Here is a 22596-nt window from a genome sequence, read left to right as displayed (position 1 = left end):
GTTGTAGGATACCTTTGAGATGTTGGTAGATGACCACTATTTTCTTGGATAGATCTGTGTCCTATTAAAGTATAATGATTTCCAAGTGATTGATTTCAGGAGAAATCAAGACAATGAGCATTTTCGCCTGCTCCAGCAAGAGTATGCAGGTCCCAGAGAGCAATTGCCTTCAGTTGTCTTAGCTTTGATATAGGATGCTGAAAAGCTGACTGCCACTATTATTTAAATCTCCACTCAAACTGGTTGTAACACTTAACATTCATACAACCCCGTATTTTCATAACAACATTCCTTTATATGAAGATCCCGATTTTTTTATTTTTTATTTTCTTGTGTGTTTAATTATAATTCCCTCACCCATTCACGTGTTACCAATTAAAACATTATTAAAGATGGAGATGGATGTCTCATTTTGTGACTTTGCTTCACTAGCTCCAAATCCATGGAAGTTAGTGTTAATCTGCTTTATATATTGTAATCATCGACATTCCACCTACCATCCTCTTTATTTTATTCAAAAAAATCTAAAATCTCCTATAATTTCAAACTTTATCTCAGTCCAGCAAAAAATGCTTCATACACCTTTTTTCTTTTTGTTTCCCGTCAATTACTTAACTTAGTGCTGCATCCTCACTTATTCAATGTCCTCCCTACAAGTCCTTGTTTTGAAACGTCCAAGTTTCTTCTTCAGGGGAGATGAATAATCCGATGATTCTCCTTTCAGTGTCTGCTTTGCACTGTGACTGTGTTTCCTTTCACTCACGTCCCTCTTGCCTCTTATACTTCTCCCAATGCTCCAGAATGAACCAATCACATCCTACCATATTCATCACTTCAGAACGATAGCCAATCCAACTCTTCATTAAGTCCATAAGGAATTACTGAGTTTAATCTAAAAATCCACCTTTGTTCCTGATAATTTAACCTGGTTGCCGGATCACCTCCCTTCACTGGTTGCGTCACTTGTTCAATCACCGTCCACCGCAACTCATCAAACGTATGTTGTGTCTCCAAACAGTGTTGAACTATAGGTGCCAATACAGTGCCCGTATTTATACGTGAACGATGATCTGCCTGCTAGTTCTTCCAACATACACCTTCGGGCATGTGGTGCATGATAAATGCCTGTGTTGTGATTTCTGTGAACAAACAATAGAGGGAGAAACCTGGCAAGACCCGGTATCTAAAGTAAATATCAGGAGACGTCAGCAAACAAATTGTAGGTCCACTAACATGGTATATGCTATCATATGTCCGTGCCCGAAGGTGTATGTTGGAAGAACTAGCAGGCAGATCAAACGAAAATTGGTTAAACATCGTTCACATTTAAATACGGCACTGTGACCCGGCAACCAGGTTAAATTATCAGGAACAAAGGTGGATTTTTAGATTAAACTCAGTAATTCCTTATGGACTTAATGAAGAGTTGGATTGGCTATCGTTCTGAAGTGATGAATATGGTAGGATGTGATTGGTTCATTCTGGAGCATTGGGAGGAGTATAAGAGGCAAGAGGGACGTGAGTGAAAGGAAACACCGTCACAGTGCAAAGCAGACATTGAAAGGAGAAACATCGGATTATTCATCTCCCCTGAAGAAGAAACTTGGACGTTTCAAAACAAGGACTTGTAGGGAGGACATTGAATAAGTGAGGATGCAGCACTAAGTTAAGTAATTGACGGGAAACAAAAAGAAAAAAGGTGTATGAAGCATTTTTTGCTGGACTGAGATAAAGTTTGAAATTATAGGAGATTTTTGATTTTTTTGAATAAAATAAAGAGGATGGTAGGTGGAATGTCGATGATTACAATATATAAAGCAGACTAACACTAACTTCCATGGATTTGGAGCTAGTGAAGCAAAGTCACAAAATGAGACATCCAACTCCATCTTTAATAATGTTTTAATTGGTAACACGTGAATAGGTGAGGGAATTATAATTAAACACACAAGAAAATAAAAAGAAAAAAATCGGGATCTTCATATAAAGGAATGTTGTTATGAAAATACGGGGTTGTATGAATGGTGTATAACGAAAAGCTGACGGAAGCACCAGATCCCTCTAGGGGGAGTGAAGTCACCTTTTCTCTGTCTTCATCTTCAGGCATGAGGGACATAACCCACTTGTTTGGACTGGTCTAGCAGAACTAAATTTTATCATTGTACTTCTAGGAAAGGCATGGAATAGCTTTGTAGTACAACCCTAAACAGATGACACGTGGGGTGGGGGGGCGGGAAGTGTTATAACCCTAAAAGGAAGCCATAGGGTGACCTGCGTGGAACAGCAATTAAAACCAAAAAATACTTTGCTGAGCAGACTGGATGGACCATTATTTACTATGCTACTATATGTAAAGGAGCAAGTTTGTGTTTCTCAAAGTAGGTGCACTGTTGGTGCATATGGCACAGGTACATGAAGGAGATCTTTAGAATCTTTTGAGATGTGTGCTTCCATTGTAAGGTTGTAGTTAAGTTGAACCCAGCCACTGTACTGCATCTTTAGGTTGTAAGAGGGTTCCTGATAGGGAGGGTAGAGATAGTAAGGGGTGTCCTTCTCAGCTTGGCCAGAGGAGTTTAGATTTGTAAGGGTTTAGTTTGAGTTTGACATACAAAGAATTAAGTTACTGTATGTTACAGAGCTTGCTGCTTTTTTGTTGATCATGTTTTATTGATGACATTTTATTTTCAGAGCTAAATATGTCAAAATAAATAGTATGGGTTTAAAGGGACAGAAAAGTGATTTGATTAAACAGGTTTTTTATAAATGTTAAAGAAAAGTATTTTTAAATGCTCTCTCTTTTAATCTTTTAGGGGTGTCTTGAACTCTGTGTTTTAGCTTATTTAGAAATATAAACTTTGTTGAAGGGACAGTATTCCTGCATAGCTAACTATATTTCTGGATGTGTGGAAATGTCGTCTGCTCATATATGCTCTTTGACCTGTTTTCTTTGTTTTATATAAGGTGTGTTAAATGAGCTAGATGTTGGTATAAATGAAGGGTTGCTGATGGAGTTACAAGGTCATATTGGACGCTTCCAGGTATTGGCATTTTAATGCTTTTTTTCCTTTAAGTAATTAAACTCCAACTTCTTGCATTTGTTCATGGGAAGAGTCACAAGCTGAATGTGACTCTTCCCATGAACTAGGTTCCAATATTTCTCACTTTTAAACTGCAGTTATTACTTAGAAACATCTGGCTTTTTTGTGACAGAAACATGACATATCTTAAAAATTTATTTATGCATACCTTATCTGTAGGTAAACACCAATTACTGTAGTGCATAATGATCATTTTCTCAGTTACTAATCTGATTCCATGTCAAACAATTATTTACTCCTGGGGGAATTCTGTGCAAAAAAAATTAAAAATCTGCAAAATTCTGCATTCTTTATATTGATCAAAATAAGACAATATAGAGATGGCGCCCTGAGCGGTCGCACGATTTGAAGCTTCTACGTTTCTTTTCCCAACTTTTTCTTTATTGTGCCTTTTCTTTCGCTGCTTGAGATGGGGAAAGAAAAGGTGTTGTAAGACTTTACCTGGCTACAGGAGCAACCTTCAGACCACAGTGCCGGAGTTTACGTCTGCCCTACCTTCACCAACACCAGACACTGACGTGATCAGCACTGGGGCTGCAGAACTATCGCTCAGCCCAGTGGAGCAGTCCACACCAAGGCCTTCTGGAGTCCCCGCTCAATTTGGAGTTGCTACATCGGAGCTGGAATGCCTAGCATGCCCCCGTTGTGCCACTGCTGACTTCATAGAGACAAGGCAGGATCCTACAGAAACTACTCTCTACCTCCAGGAGCCTAAGAAATTAGTTTGAGGCAATGCGTTTGGAATGATGGCTTCAGTTGAGATTCCCTCTGCTTCTGGGACTTTGGGTGCCAATTTACATGATGTTCAAGCGGCCATTAATTAATTCCAGGTTACACCTGCTGGTAGTAAACCGAATTTGGTGACACTGGACAGCTTATGGGGTGTCATGGCCTCTAATGAACATTCAGTGTCTTCATTGGTCTCAGTCACATTGAATATTCATTCAAAACTCTTGAATCAAGATCAGCGTTTAAGGCAATGTGAAACTAAGATATTTCATTTAGAAGATTCTGTCTCCAATATTAAGGAAGTGCAAATTTAGCAAATTGTTGATTCCTAGTTGGTTTCTCACAGAATTGAAAATCTGGAGAACATTTCCAAAAACTTGAACTTGCATATAGTAAATTTTCTTCTTTGGAAATGTTCAAAAATTATATGAAAGATATCTTGCAAATTCCTGAGTCTGCTTTTCCTTCTATTCAGGAGATTTATTATCTACCTTCTCTTAAGAAGATTCTGGCTGGTGATCACTCAGATAGAACTCAACAAGACACTTCAATTAATATAACTGATTTTCTTGAGAATTCAGTAGTTCAGCCTTTCTCTTGGGTCACCTTACTAATCTCATTTGTTTTTCTGCAAGATAGGAATAATATTTTGCGTTTGGTTTTTTTTCCCATCAAAATATATTGTTAAAAGGAGAGAAAGTTTGGATTTTCCCAGACTTAGCTAAGTCCACAGTAGAAAGGAGGAAAAGGTTTCTCAATATGAGACCTGAGGTTATAGCTTTGGGGGCCTCTGTATTATAAGACACCTGTGTAAATGTCTTGTTATTTTGAATTCTGTACGGTATATCTTTTTTGACCCCTCACAGTTGAGGGATTTCATAGACGCTCGTCTAAATGCATCTCCTCCCTCCTCTTAATGGTGGGTCTTTGTTAGAGTAGGTAGTGTTCACTCAGGGTGACTGTTTTATTATTTGAAATTTGCATTTTTAGTATGGTTTTGCCCTAAGACCATGTTCTAAATCCTCCCTGTATATTATGATACTTAATGTGGATATAGTATATTGCTTTGTTTGTTTTGTTTTTCTCTTATTGGAATTATGCAAGTATCCATGTTTTCTAAATGAATATGTATGTATTTGAATTATTTAAAGTTACTGTAAAAATGAAATTTAAAAAAACACAATATACATGACAGTCTTTAAGTGATAGCTTCTTTTCTCCTTGTTTCATTGTAAAGCTCCGATGCTGCTTTGTTTCATGTAAACCGAGGTGGTGATCTCAGTGTTCCGCGGTATATAAAAATGTTTAAATAAAATAAATAATTTAAAATCTAATACAGAAAAAAGTTAATACTTAAAGATTCAGAGTTTTACATACTTTAAGCAGAAACTCCCTAGAAATTCACTGTAAGAGTCTCTTCCACCCTCTTTCCCTTCTCCCCTGGCTAGTCTCCTTTCACTTTGCCCTCTCAGGTCCCAACTTCTCTACCTGCCGCTATCTCTCCCCTCCCCCTCTAGGCTCAATCCCTTCCACTCTATCTCCATTCCAAGAGTTTGACCTCTCTCTCAGTACTGCCCCTCACACAGGCTCCCTCTGTCCCTCTCTCTTTCACACAAACGCACAGCTCCTTCTCTCTAGTACACCCCCCCCATACAGGCTCCGTCTCGCTCTCTCTCTCGCGCACCCACATATCCCCTCAAACAGACTACCTATGTCTTTCCTGATATACCTCTGCACACTGGCTCCTTCTCTCAATCACACCCCCCCCCTACATATAGGCTCCCTCTCTATCTCACACACACCCCCATCCCGTCACACAAGCTCTCTTTCTTACACAAATATACACCCTCACAAGGCTCCTGCTCTCATAGACAAGCACCCTCACATACACACAATCACTTTTTCCTCACACATATACACATTCCCTGTACGTACCAGGATCAGTCCAGACTGCTGGGTTATGCCTCCCTTCCAGCAGATGGAGTCAGAGAAAAGCAGAAAAGCACCCACCATATAACCTGGTGTGCCACCTGCGATCCCTCAGTATTTCTCTGACTCCAGCAGATTGAGAGGCATAACCTGTGGTCCTGGTTCTCTCTAAATTTCCAGGGAATTGTTCCCGTCAGGTTTGATTTATCTCTTTCAGACAACCTTTGACTAAATCAACTTTAAAAAAAAAAAAGAAATAGGGAAAGGATTTTTTGAATTTACAGTGAAACAGCAGCTCTATTCTGGCAGGCACGGTTGGGCATTGCCCTCCAACTAATTTCCCGGAGAATTGAGTTGCTGGCCCGGTGAGCAGAGGGGGAAAACTTACTGGTGGGCTGCTCACTCTCCCCCTCCTTGGACAGATCCGAAATGTTTTAATTTTACTATTTATGGCCTGGCTGTCCATTACAGGCTGACTTACAAAAAAATAATAATAAATAAAGAGATCAAGTAAAATTCAAGACTTTATTTTTACCTTTCATTAATTCCTCTTGTCAGCCCTTGCCTGCTCAGAGTCTCCCGGGACTCCAGAGGGGGTGAAGTTCCACCTGGCTGCTACACTTTCTCTTGATGCCGCGTGGCAGTGCTTGTACAGCTTGTGAAGAGCCGGAGATCCGGCTCTCCCACAAAGGCCTCTGCTCCCAGTGTCTCCCTGGGGGCAAGGGGCCTTCGCGCAGGTCAAATTCGGCTCGGGGGGGGGGGGGGACGGCCTTGCTGGGCACACGCGGTTCGCGTGGTCGGCAGTCAGCTGTCAGGCAGAGGCCTGCCTCGCTCCCGATCAGCGCGGGAGCGGCGGCCATCTTGCCTGCAGCTGACATGGACGCAGATCCCTCAGAAGAGGGGGAAGATCTGTCCCCGCCGGCCCTCAGTCCTCAGCAACCGCGCGGCTTGCAGGATGCCTCGGCTCCGCTTCTGCCTATGCCGTCGGGGGAGCCCTTAAAGCGACAGCATCCCTTTTCTTCTCAGCTTGTTCTCCTTTTACATAAGGCATATATGGAAGCTGAGGCTGATGGAGAATTCCAGCCTCCTAGCCAGGATAACATTTTTAGAGCTTCCAAGGATCAGGGGAGACCTGAATCCTGCACTACACGGCAGAATCTGGGAGTGGGGTTATCGGACCCCCTTATTACGGCGGATCTGGATCTTCTGGATCCCTCCACCCAGGCAGGGGGTGAGGGGGTAGATAATGCCACCTGTGGATCATCCATCCCTACCAGTGGAGGGGGATGATCCGCAGGTGTTCCGCAGAGAATAACTGGACCCCTTAATCTCCCATGCACTCCAGGAACTGGAAGTCCCTATCCCACAAGAGGTCTCTGATAATTCCCCAGGGGATTCAGTTTTGGTGAGTCTTCGGGCTCCTCCCCAAACTTTCCCATTCCATCCAAAGCTTTTCTAGCTCATGACCCAGGAATGGGGAGACACCTGAGGCCTCCTTGAGGGTTAGCAGGGCTATGGAGAAGCTTTACCCACTTCCCAATGATTCGCTCGATCTCCTCAAGGTTCCCAAGGTTGATTCGGCGGTCACAGCCATAGCAAAGCATACTACTATCCCTGTGACGGGAGGCACAGCACTCAAGGACCTCCAGGATAAGAAACTGGAATTGTTACTTAAACAGATTTTTGAAGTGTCTGCCTTGGGGGGTACGAGCCGCAGTATGTAGTAGCCTTATGCAAAGAGCCACCCTCTGTTGGGTTCAACAGATGCTCACGGCCCAGGACCTTCCCCCGGGGGAAGTCGAGCATGCGAATCGCATGGAATCGGCTGTAGCCTATACAGCTGATGCCTTGTATGATCATCTTCGTACTTCTCCACACACTATGTCATCGGCGGTGTCTACCAGGCGACTTCTATGGCTACGTAACTGGTCAGTGGATGCCTTGCCAAGTCTCAACTGGGTTCCTTCCCTTTTAGAGGGAAATTATTATTTGGAGATGAGCCCAAACAGCTTATAAAAGCGTTAGGAGTCAACAAGGTTTACAAGCTCCCGGAGGACAAACCCAGGTTGGGCCGCTCACCGGGTGCCTACAGGGGCCGTTTTCGGGGACAATGCTGTTTCGGACTGGTAGGGGTTCCTCTTCCTATAACCCTCGACAACCGGCTAACCGAGCACAATCATGGACGTATTCCTTTCGTGGCAGATGGCCGCAGCATGCTGCAGCCACCCATGCCTTTGCCCACAACAATAAATGTCCCCAATGAAAGGGCACCGGCCCATTCCTCGGTTCCTCGGATCGGGGGTCGACTTTCGCGTTTTCCAGAGGAATGGGTCAAGAGTACCTCGGACCAGTGGGTTCTAGATATTATAAATCACGGTTACGCTTTGGATTTTGCTCGGCCCCTGCAGGATCTCTTCCTACAAATCCCCCTGCGGACCCCAGCAGAAGCAATCAGTTGTCCTCCAAACTTTGTCCCGGTTGAAGGCTCTCAGGGCCATTGTTTCAGTTCCCGGAGCCGAACACCGGACCGGTCGCTACTCCATCTATTTCATAGTTCCCAAGAAGGAGGGCTCCTTCAGGCCAATATTGGACCTCAAACAGGTCAACAGAGCGTTGAGAGTACCGAGGTTTCGCATGGAGACGTTGAGATTGGTCATTGCGGCTGTCCACAAAGGCAAATTTTTGGCTTCTTTGGATCTGACGGAGGCCTACCTCCACATAGGAATCCAACCGCACCATCAAAGGTTTCTGAGGTTCATGATCATGGGGCAACATTATCAGTTTTGCGCCCTGCCATTTGGGCTAGCGACAGCTCCCCCGCATGTTCACCAAGGTGTAATGGTGGTAGTGGCAGCGAGCCTTCGACAGGAAGGGATATTGGTACATCCTACCTGGTCGATTGGCTTATACGAGCAAAGTCGGAGATTCTTCACAGAGAAATGGTTCGTTCGGTATTGCGTCTACTACGGTCCCTGGGCTGGGTGGTCAGTTGTGCCAAAAGCCAATTGGTTCCTTCCCAGGTGTTGGAGTTTTTAGGAGCCCGCTTCGATACCGCTGTTGGCAAGGTTTCACTCCCTCTGGTGCGGATGGACAGGTTGATGTCTCAGGTTGTCTCTTCCCTCACCCGTAGTGTGGGACTATTTGCAGGTTCTTGGTTTTATGGCATCTATGCTGGAATTGGTTCCTTGGGCTTTTGCGCACATGAGACCTTTGCAGAGGGCACTCCTGTCGCGTTGGGACCCCAAGTCGGAAGAGTTTCAACTTCCCTTGCCCCTTCTGGAACCGGCCAGGTCCAGTCTGAATTGGTGGCTAATTCCAGATCACTTACTTCGAGGGGTGGACCTGGAGAATTCTCAGTGGATAATTGTGACGACCGATGCCAGCCTCTCAGGTTGGGGGGGCAGTTTGTCAGTCAAGGTCAGCGCAAGGTTTCTAGACACAGTCACAGACCAAGTGGTCCATCAATCGCCTGGAAACCAGAGCAGTTCATCTGGCGCCGCAGGAATTTCTACCCCTGATCCATCATTGGGCAGTACGGATTCTGTCCCACAATGCGACCACCGTGGCCTACATAAACCGTCAGGGAGGCACAAGAAGTCACCCCGTGGCTGTACGAAGCAGACATGTTAATGGTCTGGGCGGACCGCAATCTTGCCCGTATTGCTGCATCTCACATAGCGGGAGTCGACAACATTCAGGCGGATTTTCTCAGTCATCAGCAACTAGATCCCGGAGAATGGGCGCTATCCAAAGAAGCGATGCAGCTTATCTCGAGCCGATGGAGGACCCCCCACCTAGACTTAATGGCGACTCGTCTGAATGCCAAGGCGATCCATTTCTTCAGTCGCAGAAGGGATCACGGATTGGAAGGGGTGGACGCCCTGGTACTACCTTGGCCGTCCCACATTCTCCTTTGTGTTTCCTCCTTGGCCGTTGGTAGGAAAAGTATTATGCCACATAGAATCTCACCAAGGACCAGTGAATTCTAGTGGCTCCAGAGTGGCCGCCAAGACCATGGTTCGCGGATCTGGTCAACCTAGCGGTGGACGGTTCCTTGCGCCTCGGTCACCTGCCGAATCTACTACCTCAGGGTCCAGTATTTTTCAATCAGGCAGACCGCTTCTGTCTAGCGGCTTGGCTTATGAGAGGAGACAATTAAGAAAGAAAGGTTACTCGGAGGCGGTTATTACCACCCTCTTACGGGCAAGAAAAACTTCTACATCTATAGCCTACATTCGAATATGGAAAGTGTTTGATTCTTGGTGCCGTGGGTTGACTTTGCCCCCACAGCAAGCTACAATTGGTCACATTCTTGCCTTTCTACAGGACAGATTACGGAAGGGATTGGCGTACAGTTCACTCCGAGTGCAGGTAGCAGCCTTGGGCTGTTTTCGGGGTAAGATTGAGGATGCTTCCATTGCCGCTCACCCAGATGTGGCAAGATTTCTTGAAAGGGGCCAAACACTTGAAGCTCTGTCCATCATGGAGTTTAAATTTGGTTCTCCGTAGCCTTTGTGGCTCTCCCTTTGAGCCTTTGAAGCGGGCCACGTTGAAGGATTTAACGCTTAAGACTGTGTTTCTCTTGGCTATCTGTTCGGCTAGACTAGTTTCGGAGCTCCGAGCCTTTTCTGCGTATTTCTGATTCGGGAATTTCTATTCGGACAGTACCCTTATTCCTTCCAAAAGTAGTCTCGGCATTTCATGTCAACCAATCTATTGAGTTGCCAGCATTCTCTGTCGAGGATAAGGATCTGAGGCGGTTGGATGTCCGTAGAGTCCTTTTACAGTACCTAGAGGTTACCAATCTGTTCAGATTGTCGGATCAACTTTTTGTGTTGAGGAGCAGACCTAAGAAAGGATCTAAAGCTTCTAAGGCTACTATTGCCTGCTGGTTGAAAGACGCTATTGCTTCTGCTTACATAGGTCACGGGCGCCCAGTACCAGAGGGACTTAAAGCGCATTCTCTTAGGTCACAAGCAGCATCATGGGCAGAAAGCCAATATGTTTCTCCCCAACAGATTTGCCATGCAGCTACTTGGAAATCATTGCATACGTTTGCTAGACATTATCGGTTGGATGTCCGGAATCCAAAGGTGGATACCTTCGGCAGCAGTGTGCTCTGCGCCGGACTCTCCAGGCTCCATCCCTTTTAGGGCAGCTTGGGTACATCCCAGCAGTCTAGACTGATCCTGGTATGTACAGGGAAAGGAAAATTAGTTCTTACCTGTTAATTTTCGTTCCTGTAGTACCAAGGATCAGTCCAGACGCCCGCCTATCAGCAGGAGAGTCTGTACAGCAGTTTGTATTCTCTTGGCAGATTATTTCACAGTTTATGCATCTATACGACATGCTTGGTGTTATTTAAGACGTTCATATAAGTTTAATTCAAGACATTTAAGTTTGTCTTGGTCTAGTCATTGGTTGTTGAATTACATTAAAATAGTTATATTGACAGCTATTCATTCTGCTTTGATATTGATTATACTGAGGGATCACAGGTGGCACATCAGGTTATATGGTGGGTGCTTTTCATCTTTTCTCTGACTCCATCTGCTGGAAGGGAGGCATAACCCAGCAGTCTGGACTGATCCTTGGTACTACAGGAACGAAAATTAACAGGTAAGAACTAATTTTCCTCTCCTTCACAATCTCCTCACATAGGCTCACCTTCTCTGGCAGCCTCACACATGATCTCACTCTCACCTCCTAGGCTCGCAGTCTTAAACTCACACACACACACACACTCACTCTCACCAGGGCTTACTCTATCTTTGCCACGAGCAGAATGGCCTCCACTCATGGCAAAGATGAAGCAGGCCCAGGCGTGCTACGAGTGGAGGCAGTCTCACTCACAGCACACCAGGACCTGCTAAATTCTGCACAGATTCTGCGCAGGAGGAGAATTCTGCACTAAGCAGTAGCTCAGAATTCCCACAGGTCTAAATTATTGTACACTATAACTGTGGGGTGCAAGGGATAACAATGTCTTTTTTTTATTTTTTTTTTTAAGGATTTAGGTAGATGGTGATGGAAATTATAAACTTAGGCATGAAATCTCTACTTATTACAGCAGTGAGAATTGTCATCTAATTAAATTTCAGATTCTGTATTAGAGAGGGAGACATACTGTTATATATGTTTATGTCCTATTTCTAAGAAATCCTGGCAGGTAGGTCATGGAGTCTCCTATATGCTTCTTGATTTCTTTTGTGTGTGTTTTTTTTCAACACCTCCCATTTGATAAGCTCACTCAGTTTTTTTCAATCAAACAAATGAGGAGAGACAAACTGATTATACAGTAAGTTCAAAGAAAAATGGAAGATGGCAGCTTCTGTGTAGTTCTTGCTGGGGTTTTCATCAAGACACCATTACAAATTTTTTTGTTTGAAATTAGTCTGTGGTCTGTTCCTGATAATATATATATAATCAATATTACAGGAAGAGCTAGTACAATTTGCATGCTTAGGAGAAGAGTTAGAAAGATAGACCAAAGATGGCTGTTAAATATCTGCTGATTCAGTCCCAACATGGTCAGATTCAGTGCTTTTGACAGGATAGTTGGGGGAAAACTTGTGCTGCTTCTGTTAGCTATTTTAAATATTATTTGTATAAAGAGTGTCAGTTGTTTGAACTGTTAATCTGGCACCTTTCACAAGCACTATAATGAAATCATTTGAAAGAATGAAGAATACATGAATTTTGTGACCATCATGGCAAACATACAGCATTAAGCAGAAATACCAGTATACTGTACTTTAACATTTTATTTGATTTAAATCACCTTTAATCCATTGGTTAGGCATAATGTTTTTTCCTTGTCTCTTGTCACAGCGCCAGTGCTTGGGACTACTGAGTAGGTTTGGTGGGTCAGATCGTCAGCGTCTCTTCAAACTTCAAGATGAAGGCACTCAAGGAGACAGAGTGGGCAGGAAAGATGAATTTGAATTGGCTATGCTGCAGGTGAGTGTACACGAAGAGCAGAGAAGCTCAGATATAATGGTGGTGCTAATTCTATATCATAAAGTAGACAGTGAGAACTCCTCTCTTGCACCCTTCTTATCCCCTCTTCCCCTAAAATATATTGATTCTTTTTCAAATAAGTGAAATCCATATTAAACAAATTGTTCTTTTGCGTGGTAAAATTAGATGTGAAAGACTATATAGATTAGAATTCCAGAACACTTTAAAGGACTGGGACCAACTATCTGGCTAGTTCCACCTTAAAATCCCAGAGTAGGAATTTAGGCCAAAGATCATTTTCCAGTGGAGGAGAATAAAAACTCAGATTCAAGAAATAGTAAACTGGTCCATAGGTGATACCTAATATGCATCCCAGCCAAGTGCACAGCTGTGATTAATAAAGCAAGTAGAATAGTGGGTATTACTAGGAAATGAATGAAAAATAAACGGTATATCATAATGCCTCTGTATGAATCCATAGTTCAACCATACTTGGGGTATTGTGGGTGTTTGATTGCCCCGTCTCAAAAATTATATACCAGAACTAGAAAAGCTACAGAGAAAGGTGACCACAATGATAACGGGGATGGAATGATTTCTCAGTGAGGAAAGGCTAAAGAGTTTAGGGCACTTCAGCCTGAAGAAAAGACGGCTGAAAAGGAGGTATGATAAAAGTCTATAAAATCTTGGATGGGGTAAAATGGGCAAACAGGGAATAGTTATTTACCATTTCATGTAGTACAGCAACGAGGGGATAGTCCATGAAGCTAATAGGTAGCACATTTAAATCAAATTGAAGAAAGAATTTTTCAATCTGTGCACAATTAATGTGCAATTTGCTTCCATTTTTAATTTATTTAAAATTTTTGTCTCATGCATTTCATTGGTAGCTCAAGGTGAGTTACATTCAAGTACAATAGATATTTTTACTGTCCCTGGAGGTCTTACAATCTAACAGGCCGATACAGTTTTCGACACGCTAGCTTTACCACTTATTCAGTAAGAGGGGTAATAGCGCGTCGAAAACGCGCATCCAAATCCCCGAAACTAATAGCGCCCGCAACATGCAAATGCATGTTGATGGCCCTATTAGTTATTCCCGCGCGATTCAGTAAGTAAAATGTGCAGCCAAGCCGCACATTTTACTTTCAGAAATTAGCGCCTATCCAAAGGTAGGCGTTAATTTCTGCCGGCACCAGGAAAGTGCACAGAAAAGCAGTAAAAACTGCTTTTCTGTACACCCTCCAACTTAATATCATGGCGATATTAAGTCGGAGGTCCCAAAAGTTAAAAATAATTAAAATTAAAAAAAAAAAAAATGTAAATTGGCCCACGTCTCATGGGTTGAAAACCGAACGCTCAATTTTGCCGGCGTGCGGTTTCCAAACCCATGGCTGTCAGCGGGTTTGAGAACCGATGCAGGCAAAATTGAGCGTAGGCTGTCAAACTCGCTGACAGCCGCCACTCCTGTCAAAAAAAGAGGCGCTAGGGACGCGCTAGTGTCCCTAGCACCTCTTTTTACCACGGGCCCTAATTTGAATACTTTTTTTTACTGAATCGCGCGCACAGGAGAGTGGCCTGTGCGCGCGTCGGGAGAGCAGGCGCTCTCCCGCGACTTTTACTATATCGTCCTGTAAGTTAATACAAGTTTGCTTACCATAAACGGGGTTCTCTGTAGACAGCAGAATGAATTAGCCATGATGCAAAGGTGACGTCATCCAATGGCATCAAATGGACTCAACTGTCTAGTTCAGTAAAGGTTTGCTACTAAGCATGTGGGGGGGGGGGGGGGGGGATTTTACAATGCAATGTGCGGTGACACAAGCAGGGCTTCCCCAGTTCCCTCCCAATCCACTGCAATTAAGGAGCGGACTGGGAGAGAAATTCCCTATACCCCTATCTAACCTTCCTACCTTTTTCCCTCTTCTCCCCGACCCCTACCCCCTACCTAACTCTTAGAGCAGCAGTAGATTCTGTGAGCCTGCTGACTGCTGGCATGCGCTTCCCCGGGACAGCAGCTAATGGGTTGAAAAGTTATATGATTGTCCTACTGCCTGTATTAAAATTAATGGGGAATATTCTCAGGACTTTTTGATTGATCACGGGATTAGACAGAGTTGCCCACTATTACTTTGCCATTTGGTTTAGTGCTACAACACTTTATGGAAAGGGTTGGGAACTCTAAGAAGATTAAAGGAATACTTGAGGGGAAGTAGATTACAAATCATCATTGTTTTCAGATGACTTGATGTTAACTGTCTAGCCCAGAATCCTCCTTTTGAGAACTTCTGATAGAGATGAAGATATTCATAAAGTAAATGAAGATAAATCAGAGATTTTGAATCTGACATTACAAGAAGACCAAGTTAATTTTATACAGGGTAGTTTCCTTTTAAATGGGCCAGAGATTGGGTCAAATATCTAGAAGTACATATTGGACCCGCTTGGGGTGGGTTATTTATGGTAATTTATGACACTGTCCTGAGGATTCACTTCCAAGATTTGGAAAAATGGGATAAGTACAATTTGTCTTGGCTGGGTAGAATAGCAGCCGTCAAGATGAAGCTTCTACCCCATTTATGCTATTTCTTTCAGACCATATCAGTAACTGTAGTGAACAATGCTTTGAAATTATGGCATTGGAAGACTTAGATTTATGTGGAAGTGTAGACCACCTATAATTGCTCGAGCTGTGCTGTTTCAACTGAAAGATTGAGGTGGTTTAGGGGTACCTAATTTCAGTGGGGTAATGTGGCTTCTTAATTGCGATCTATTATCGATAGGCAAAAAGTAGTGAAAACTAAACTGTGGATATGTATTGAACAAGATATTACTGATAGAGTTGCATTGACTAGTTTTGTTTTGCTCCCTAAAAGGGCAAGGCTGCTTTTGCCTTTAATGTCTCCCTACACTGAAATTGATTTGAAGCTTTGGGATAAATGGAAAAATGTTCTTAGCGTTCAGACAGGTGAATCCAAAACCAGTAGCTTGTGCATCTGTACCAGTAGATGGAGACGGAGCAAAGCTGATATCATGGTATATATACCCCTGCAGTGATATCAGCGCGCCAGTATTCCCAATCTCCCGCAAATGGTGGACATGAATCTTCCTACTGGGGATTGCTTAAAAAAAGAGGAAAGCGAGAGGAAGGGGAGTTAAGTAGGGATTCTTCTTCCCCTCCTGGTCTCCATGCTTAGCGTGCCAATCAGATGGTCTTTCCTGCCTCTGGGGGAGCTTAGGGAACATGGGCAATTTGGCAGATTGAGTAGCCTTTTTTTTGATTAGGTTGCTCTTAGGCTTGTCTTGTTCACCGCATGGTAGGCCGCAGTGGCGTTTTCACACATTTTTTTCTGCTCGCAAGCCTACCCTCTTCAGTTCTGTCAGCTTGTGCGCTCAGCAGTGCGCCTAAGTTGAGCGCCTAGTTATGCCTCTGGTCAAGCGCCTAGTTAGGTGCATAGCAGCACCTACAGGGCGTCCAGTTATGCGCACACATACACGCACATGCTTATTTGTGCACACTGTCTGAGCATCCTGGTGGGAGCTCAGTTTATGCACTTATCAAGGCACAATGTTGAGCGCACTATTGAGAGAATGGTGCCCATTGCAAAGAAGCCTAAGCATCTTGCCCAATGCTTGTCAAATTCGGGCATCCCAACCTGGCATTCCCTCTAACTTGTGTCACCGCTGTTTGGAGGCTCAGGGAGAATTGCCTCTGTCTGATTTTAATAAGCCCTCCTCTTCCCAGCCTGGTGCGGGAATGGAGAAAGGGCTGCCAGAGGTGTCGCCTGAATTTGGGACGCCCAAATTTGGGACTCCCTTCTCCTGCTGATGAACTAGTTCATCAGCAGGAGAAGGTAGTTCAATGGGTGTAGGTCCAATGCCCCCTGATTTTGGCATGGATCCCTCTGGCTTTTCTTGGGTAGAAGTTTTTCAAGGTTTTCAGTCCTTTCTTCAGGCGCAGTCCCAACCAATCTTAATAAGTCTGAATCGCAGGCTGCAGATTCCCGCACACCTGGTGCTGTGGGTAAGTGTCAGAGTAAGTCTAGATCTGAGTGGGCCTTCCCAACATGGATGATGAAAGCCGATCCTTCCTCCCTGGAAGATGGGGAAATTCCTCCGGGCTTGGAACTATGTTGAGTTTCTTTCATAGAGATGAATTACCGGCTGTGATTTCCCAGATATTGAAGGTGCTGGGGATTCTTGGGACTGAATTTATGTCTGAGCCAAAGAAAGATCCCATTTTGATTTCTTTGCGTGAAGCCTTTTGTTTCTTCCCTATTATGGAGGCCATTCTAGAACTGATTAAACTTGAATAGGGCACTCCGGAAGCTAATTTTAAAGAGGGACAAGTCTTGTAAGGACTGTACCCCATGGATCCATTTGCAAAAGAGCAATTACGTTTTCCAAAGGTGAATGTGCTTGTGGGTGCCGTTACCAAGTGGACAGCTAACCCCATAGAAGGGGGAGCAGCCTTAAATGTTGCACAGGATAGGAGAATTGAGGCTATCCATAAGCAGGCTTTTGAAGCAATGGCAATGAATTTGCAGATAGCTTCCCATTGTTCCCTGGTGGCTTGCTCTTGTTTATTGGTCTCTCAGGAGATTGATGAATCTGGTGTGAATTCCAGGGCAGTGATGGAATAAGCAGCTGCCTTTTTGGCAGATGCAGGCTGTGATTTGGGCCGCACTTCAGCCAGAGGGTTGGCTTCGAGAGTAGCAGCTAGGCATCAGCTATGGCTGAGAAATTGGTCGGCCAATACAACCTCAAAGTCTAACCTTAGAAAGTTGCCCTTTAAAGGCTCACTGTAGTTTGGGAATGAGCTGGAGAAAATGATCAATAAGTGGGGTGAGTCCCAGATTTCTCGATTACCAGAGAATAAGAAACGGACGCCGCACTTCTTCAGTGCAAGAGGTCATACTAGGGGATTCAGATATTTTCAACACTACAGAGGAATGGCTTTTCAGAGGACTTGACCTTTGAGTAGATCTCAGTCCTTTCATCCCAGGCAGCCCAGACAGGGTGCAGGCTCGGTTAGTGGAGCACTCCGAGCTTCCCAATGAAGGTGTGCCGACCCACCTTCAGGAACAGGAGATAAGAGGTTGCCTCTCTTTTTTTTATCACAGGTGGGTCGAGATCACGCCAGACCGGTGGGTTCTGGAAGTGATAAGAGATGGCTATGCGTTGGAGTTTCGCAGTATTCTTTGGGACCTCTTCATGGTATCTCCCTACAACTCTGCAGAAGAGACAGGCAGTGGAGTGTACATTGTCAAAATTCCTCAGCCTGCGGATATTCCATTTATTTCGTTATGCCCAAGAAGGAGGGATCAACCGTCATTTGCATGTGACTCATTTTCACATGGAAACCTTGTGCTCAGTGATAATGGCAGTACAGTCATGGGAGTTCTTTATGTCTCTGGATCTGTCCAAGTCATACCTGAATATTCCTATCTAACTAGAGCATCAACTATTTCTGCGTTTTACGCTTTTGGGCATTATCAGTTTTGAGCACTACCTTTTGGTTTGGCCACTGTGCCCAGAACTTTTTCCAAGGTTAATGGTGGTAGTGGCGGAATTGAGAGAGGATGGGATCCTGGTACACCCGTACTTGGATGACTGGCTGATTCGGGCCAAGAGTCTGGAAGAGAGCCTCCAGGTCTCATGCAAGGTGACCTCCTTGTTGCAAGAGCTAGGTTGGATTGTGAACCTGGCCGTATTCAGAAGCTGATGGTGAGGGTGCGTCTATTGACAAATGCAATATGCCTGACAGTGTGGTTCCTATCTACAAGTGCTTGGATTGATGGTGGTGACCCTGGAGGTGATGCTGTGGGCAATAGCACATGTGTCCTCCTAAGCTCATTCTGCTGTCTCGATGGATGCCACAGTCTCAAGATTATTCAATTTGGCTACACCTGCTGATGGAGGTCTGCACTCAACTGCAGTGGTAGTCAAAAGCAGATCATAGCTTAGCGATAGAAGCTTCAAGGTCGGAATAAATAATAAAGAATCACCACCAACAAATTCATCACTAGGAGTACCTCAAGGATCCTCCCTGTCCCCCACCCTTTTCAATATCTACCTCCTCCCCCTGTGCCAACTGTTAACAAGTCTCAACCTTATTCACTACATTTACGCAGATGATGTGCAGATCCTGATCCCCATAACGGAATCCATTAACAAATCACTCTCGATCTGGAACAACTGCCTACAATCTATCACTAGTCTCCTCAACAGTTTAAATTTGGTCCTCAATGCTAACAAGACTGAACTCCTCCTCATTTCCGCCAACCAAGACAACTACCAGTCACAGACCCAACATAACCACGCCCTCACTCATACTCAGGTTAGAGACCTTGGGGTAATACTTGATAACCGTCTTAACCTAAAGAGTATGATTAACACTATTACCAAAGACTGCTTCTTCAGACTACAGGTATTAAAAAGACTCAAACCTCTCTTATATTTCCACGACTTTAGGACAGTTCTTCAATCCTTGATATTTGCCAAAATAGACTACTGCAGCGCGCTCCTCACAGGACTACCCAGTTCAACCATTAAGCCACTTCAGATGATACAAAATGCTGCTGCCAGAATCCTAACAAGCACCAACCGGAGTGATCATATTACACCCATCCTCCGAAATCTACACTGGTTACCAATCAACCACAGAGTCCTTCACAAATCTTTATCATTAATACACAACTCCATCTACGATCTCCTTTATCTCGATCTTGAAATTCCATTAAAACTCCATACTTCTAATAGGCCAATGAGAGAAATATCCAAAGGAACGCTACAAGCCCCTCCAACCAAAGCCACGCGACTCATTGCATCCAGGGACCGAGCATTTTCGACAGCAGGCCCAGCCATCTGGAACAACCTCCCTGCTGAACTCAGGCTGGAACCTTGCCTGCTAACTTTTAAGAAAAAACTCAAAACGTGGCTGTTCCGCCTAGCCTTCCCAGAACCCTGGGATACACATTAGACGTTATCTACTCCTCTGATTACCTGGACAGCATGGATACCAACTCTAACATGTGGACTAACTCTAATCCGAACTATCACTAGTCCGGAATTTGTTATTTCTCCTTTTAACTTAACTTTATCTTTTTTCTTCCAGCTACCTAAGCTTCCAAGTTCACGGTCCTCGTTTAATGTAACTTTGTTTCTTCCTTTACCTAGTTATTTTTACCCCTGTTCGATGTAAACCGTCCTGATATGGTATTTAACCATGAAGGTCGGTATAGAAAAATGTTAAATAAATAAATAAATAAATAAATAATCGAAGAAAGGGGGTTTCTGCAAGATCACCGGACTGTCTAGTACTCACGACAGATGTGAGTCTCCAGGGTTGGGGAGTTCACTGTCAGGAGCTGACCGCGCAAGGATGCTAGAGTACAGATGAATCTCTCTGGAACATCAATTGACTGAAAGCCCTTGCAGTCCGGTTGACATGGATGCGATTCAGTGACAGATTGCAGGGTCGAGCAGACTGGATATTGTCTGACAATGTATCAACAGTGGTTTACATCAATCGGCAGGGAGGAACCAATATCCAGCAAGTGTGACAGGAAATATCCCAACTTATGGAATGGGCAGAACTGCATCTTCAGGGGATTTCAGCCTTGCACATGACAGGAAAAAACAATGTAAGAGCTGACTCTCTCAGCAGACAGTCTGGATCCAGGAGAATGGGAATTGACAAACGTGGTGTTTCAGCTAATAATGGATCACTGGGGCCTTCCTTTTATGGACCTACTGGCGACTGCTCGTAATGCGAAAGCCCCTTGCTTCTTCAGTCACAGGAGAGATACAAAGTTTTTGGATATTGATACCCTCATGCTGGAGTGGCCAGAGGACAAGCTGCTGTATGCCTTTCCCCCATAACCGATGTTAGGTAGAATGATTCAGAAGATTGAGAGTCACACTGGGTTTGGTGCTTCTGTGCACCAGATTGGCCCAGAAGACCATGGTATGCAGATTTGTGAAGGCCTCCTGGTAGACTCTCCCCTCCGGTTTCCAGTACAAATGGATCTGCTACAGCAGGGACCTGTTCTTCATGAAGATCCAAATTGATTTTTTGTCTTAAGGTATGGCCCTTGAGAGGACTTGATTGCTGAAGCATGAATATTCTACTGCAGTGATTGCCACCTTGCTATGCTATGAGCAAGAAAGTTCTCCACTTCCTGAGCCTATCTGCGGGTTTGGCAAGTGTTTGAGGCTTGGAGTGAAGATCGAGGCGGGGTTCTTCCTAGTTTGGTTAAGATCCCACTAATTTTGGAATTTTTGCAGAATGGATTGAGTAAAGGTTTGGCCCTTATTTCACTGAAGGAACAGGTGGCGTCTCTTGCCTGTTTCCGAGGTTTCCTTGTCGGTTCATCCGGATGTTGCCCGTTCTTTAAAGGAGTGAAGAATTTTCGTCCTCCCTTGCGGTTACTGGTGCCCTTGTGAAGTCTTAATCTAATTTTGGATTTTTTTAGTGGATCCTACTTTTCAACCAATGCATAACATTTCCTTGAGTTACTGACCTTTAAAACGATGTTTCTTGTGGCAATTTGTTCTGTGTGCCAAGTATTCGAACTACAGGCCTTGTCTTGCCAGGAGCGGTTTCTACATACAGTTTATTTTTGACAAAAGTGGTCTCTGATTTTCACTTGAATCAGTCCATTTCCCTGCCATCTCTTGACAGGGAAAGAGATGCGGAAGAATATCGCCTGTTTCAGCCCTTGGATGTGAAGAGGCATATCTTGCAGAGCAGCAGTGGATCAGGAAAGGCTGTAGCCTCCAATTTCGCTCATCACCAAAACTTTTCAGAAGATTCTAAAGTACAGGGCAAGAGTTTTTGTTTTTGGGGGGGTTTTTTTTTCATAATTCCAGCTTGACTGTGTTGTGGATAACCTTACCTCTTCCATCTGTCAATTCAGCTTCTGATTCACTTTAGGGTATCTCTGACTCTCATTACCCAGGAGGGCAGAACACTCTGCCACCTAAATCTTCCATCCTTTGCCCTCACGGCGTGAATGTTGCACACAGTGATATCCTCCTTGCTCCTTCCCAGGACTTTCAATCAGGGAATTCAGTAATTTCAAGTGGAAGGCACTGGGAAGGAGCTAGGGGAGGATATCATGGGTCTGGTCATCTGGATGACTCTTCTTGTGGTCCAAGAGATCACCTTCAGTATCTTTTGTCATCACCCTCGGCATCTCTTCAGTCAATGTAGCTATACCTCAGTGCCACTGCAACTTAAGACGAGAAGATGAACGGACCTTCAATCTCTCTTCACCCTTTAATGCCAAAGTTCATGAAGGGACTGTGGCATTCCATGCCTCCAATCAATAAACTGTCAGTACTGTGGGACCTCAGAATGGTCATGGCTCAGTTTATGGAACCTCTTGAGACAGTGGACCTGAAGTTTCTTACATGGAATATGGTGTTTCCCGTAGCCATCAAAACAGCTCAAAGAGTGAGCAAATTACAGGCACTGGTCTATTAGCCATACTTTCAGAGTTTGTTTCAGTAGTTAAGTGGAAAAGCCAGTGAATATTCAGTAAAAGAACAAATGTCAAGAAGCGTATCCCAACTCAGCTAAGCTTCAGCACAAGCTGTCTTCATGGGGTGATATCGCTTCTGTAAGAACAAAATAAGTTAAATATGTGCCTATATGAGAGATATCTAGAGATATATCTATATAGATATAGATATATATATATAGATTCATTACTTCTACACCCTACAATGGGATGACAACAGTGCACTCAACGATTATCCCTTTCACAGAAATCACATGATTTTGAAAGACCAATTGAGGCATTCATTCTTAAAATAATTATTGATTAGTATAAAGTTAGCCAGTAAGACAGTAATCACATGATCCAAAACAGTC

The 22596-nt window shown here is 44.0% G+C and overlaps 1 protein-coding gene across 4 annotated transcripts in view; it reads left to right on the top strand.

Moving 5' to 3' along the window:
* The window catches only part of NUP205 (nucleoporin 205), a 558669-nt gene that overhangs the window by 451323 nt on the left and 84750 nt on the right, over window positions 1-22596 (top strand). For all 4 annotated transcript variants that reach the window (XR_003858760.1, XM_029616971.1, XM_029616970.1 and 1 more), the window contains 2 exons: window positions 2962-3038; window positions 12588-12716. Coding sequence is in view for 3 of the 4 variants with exons in the window: in XM_029616971.1 (XP_029472831.1) it covers window positions 2962-3038; window positions 12588-12716 (206 nt within the window). In the remaining variant the exon portion in view is untranslated. The remainder of the gene's footprint in view (window positions 1-2961; window positions 3039-12587; window positions 12717-22596) is intronic.

Source organism: Rhinatrema bivittatum, chromosome 9, assembly GCF_901001135.1.
Source record: "Rhinatrema bivittatum chromosome 9, aRhiBiv1.1, whole genome shotgun sequence".
Classification (NCBI taxonomy): Eukaryota; Metazoa; Chordata; class Amphibia; order Gymnophiona; family Rhinatrematidae; genus Rhinatrema; species Rhinatrema bivittatum.
Note: the sequence above shows the minus strand (reverse complement) of the source record. Positions and strands in the feature narration are given on the sequence as shown.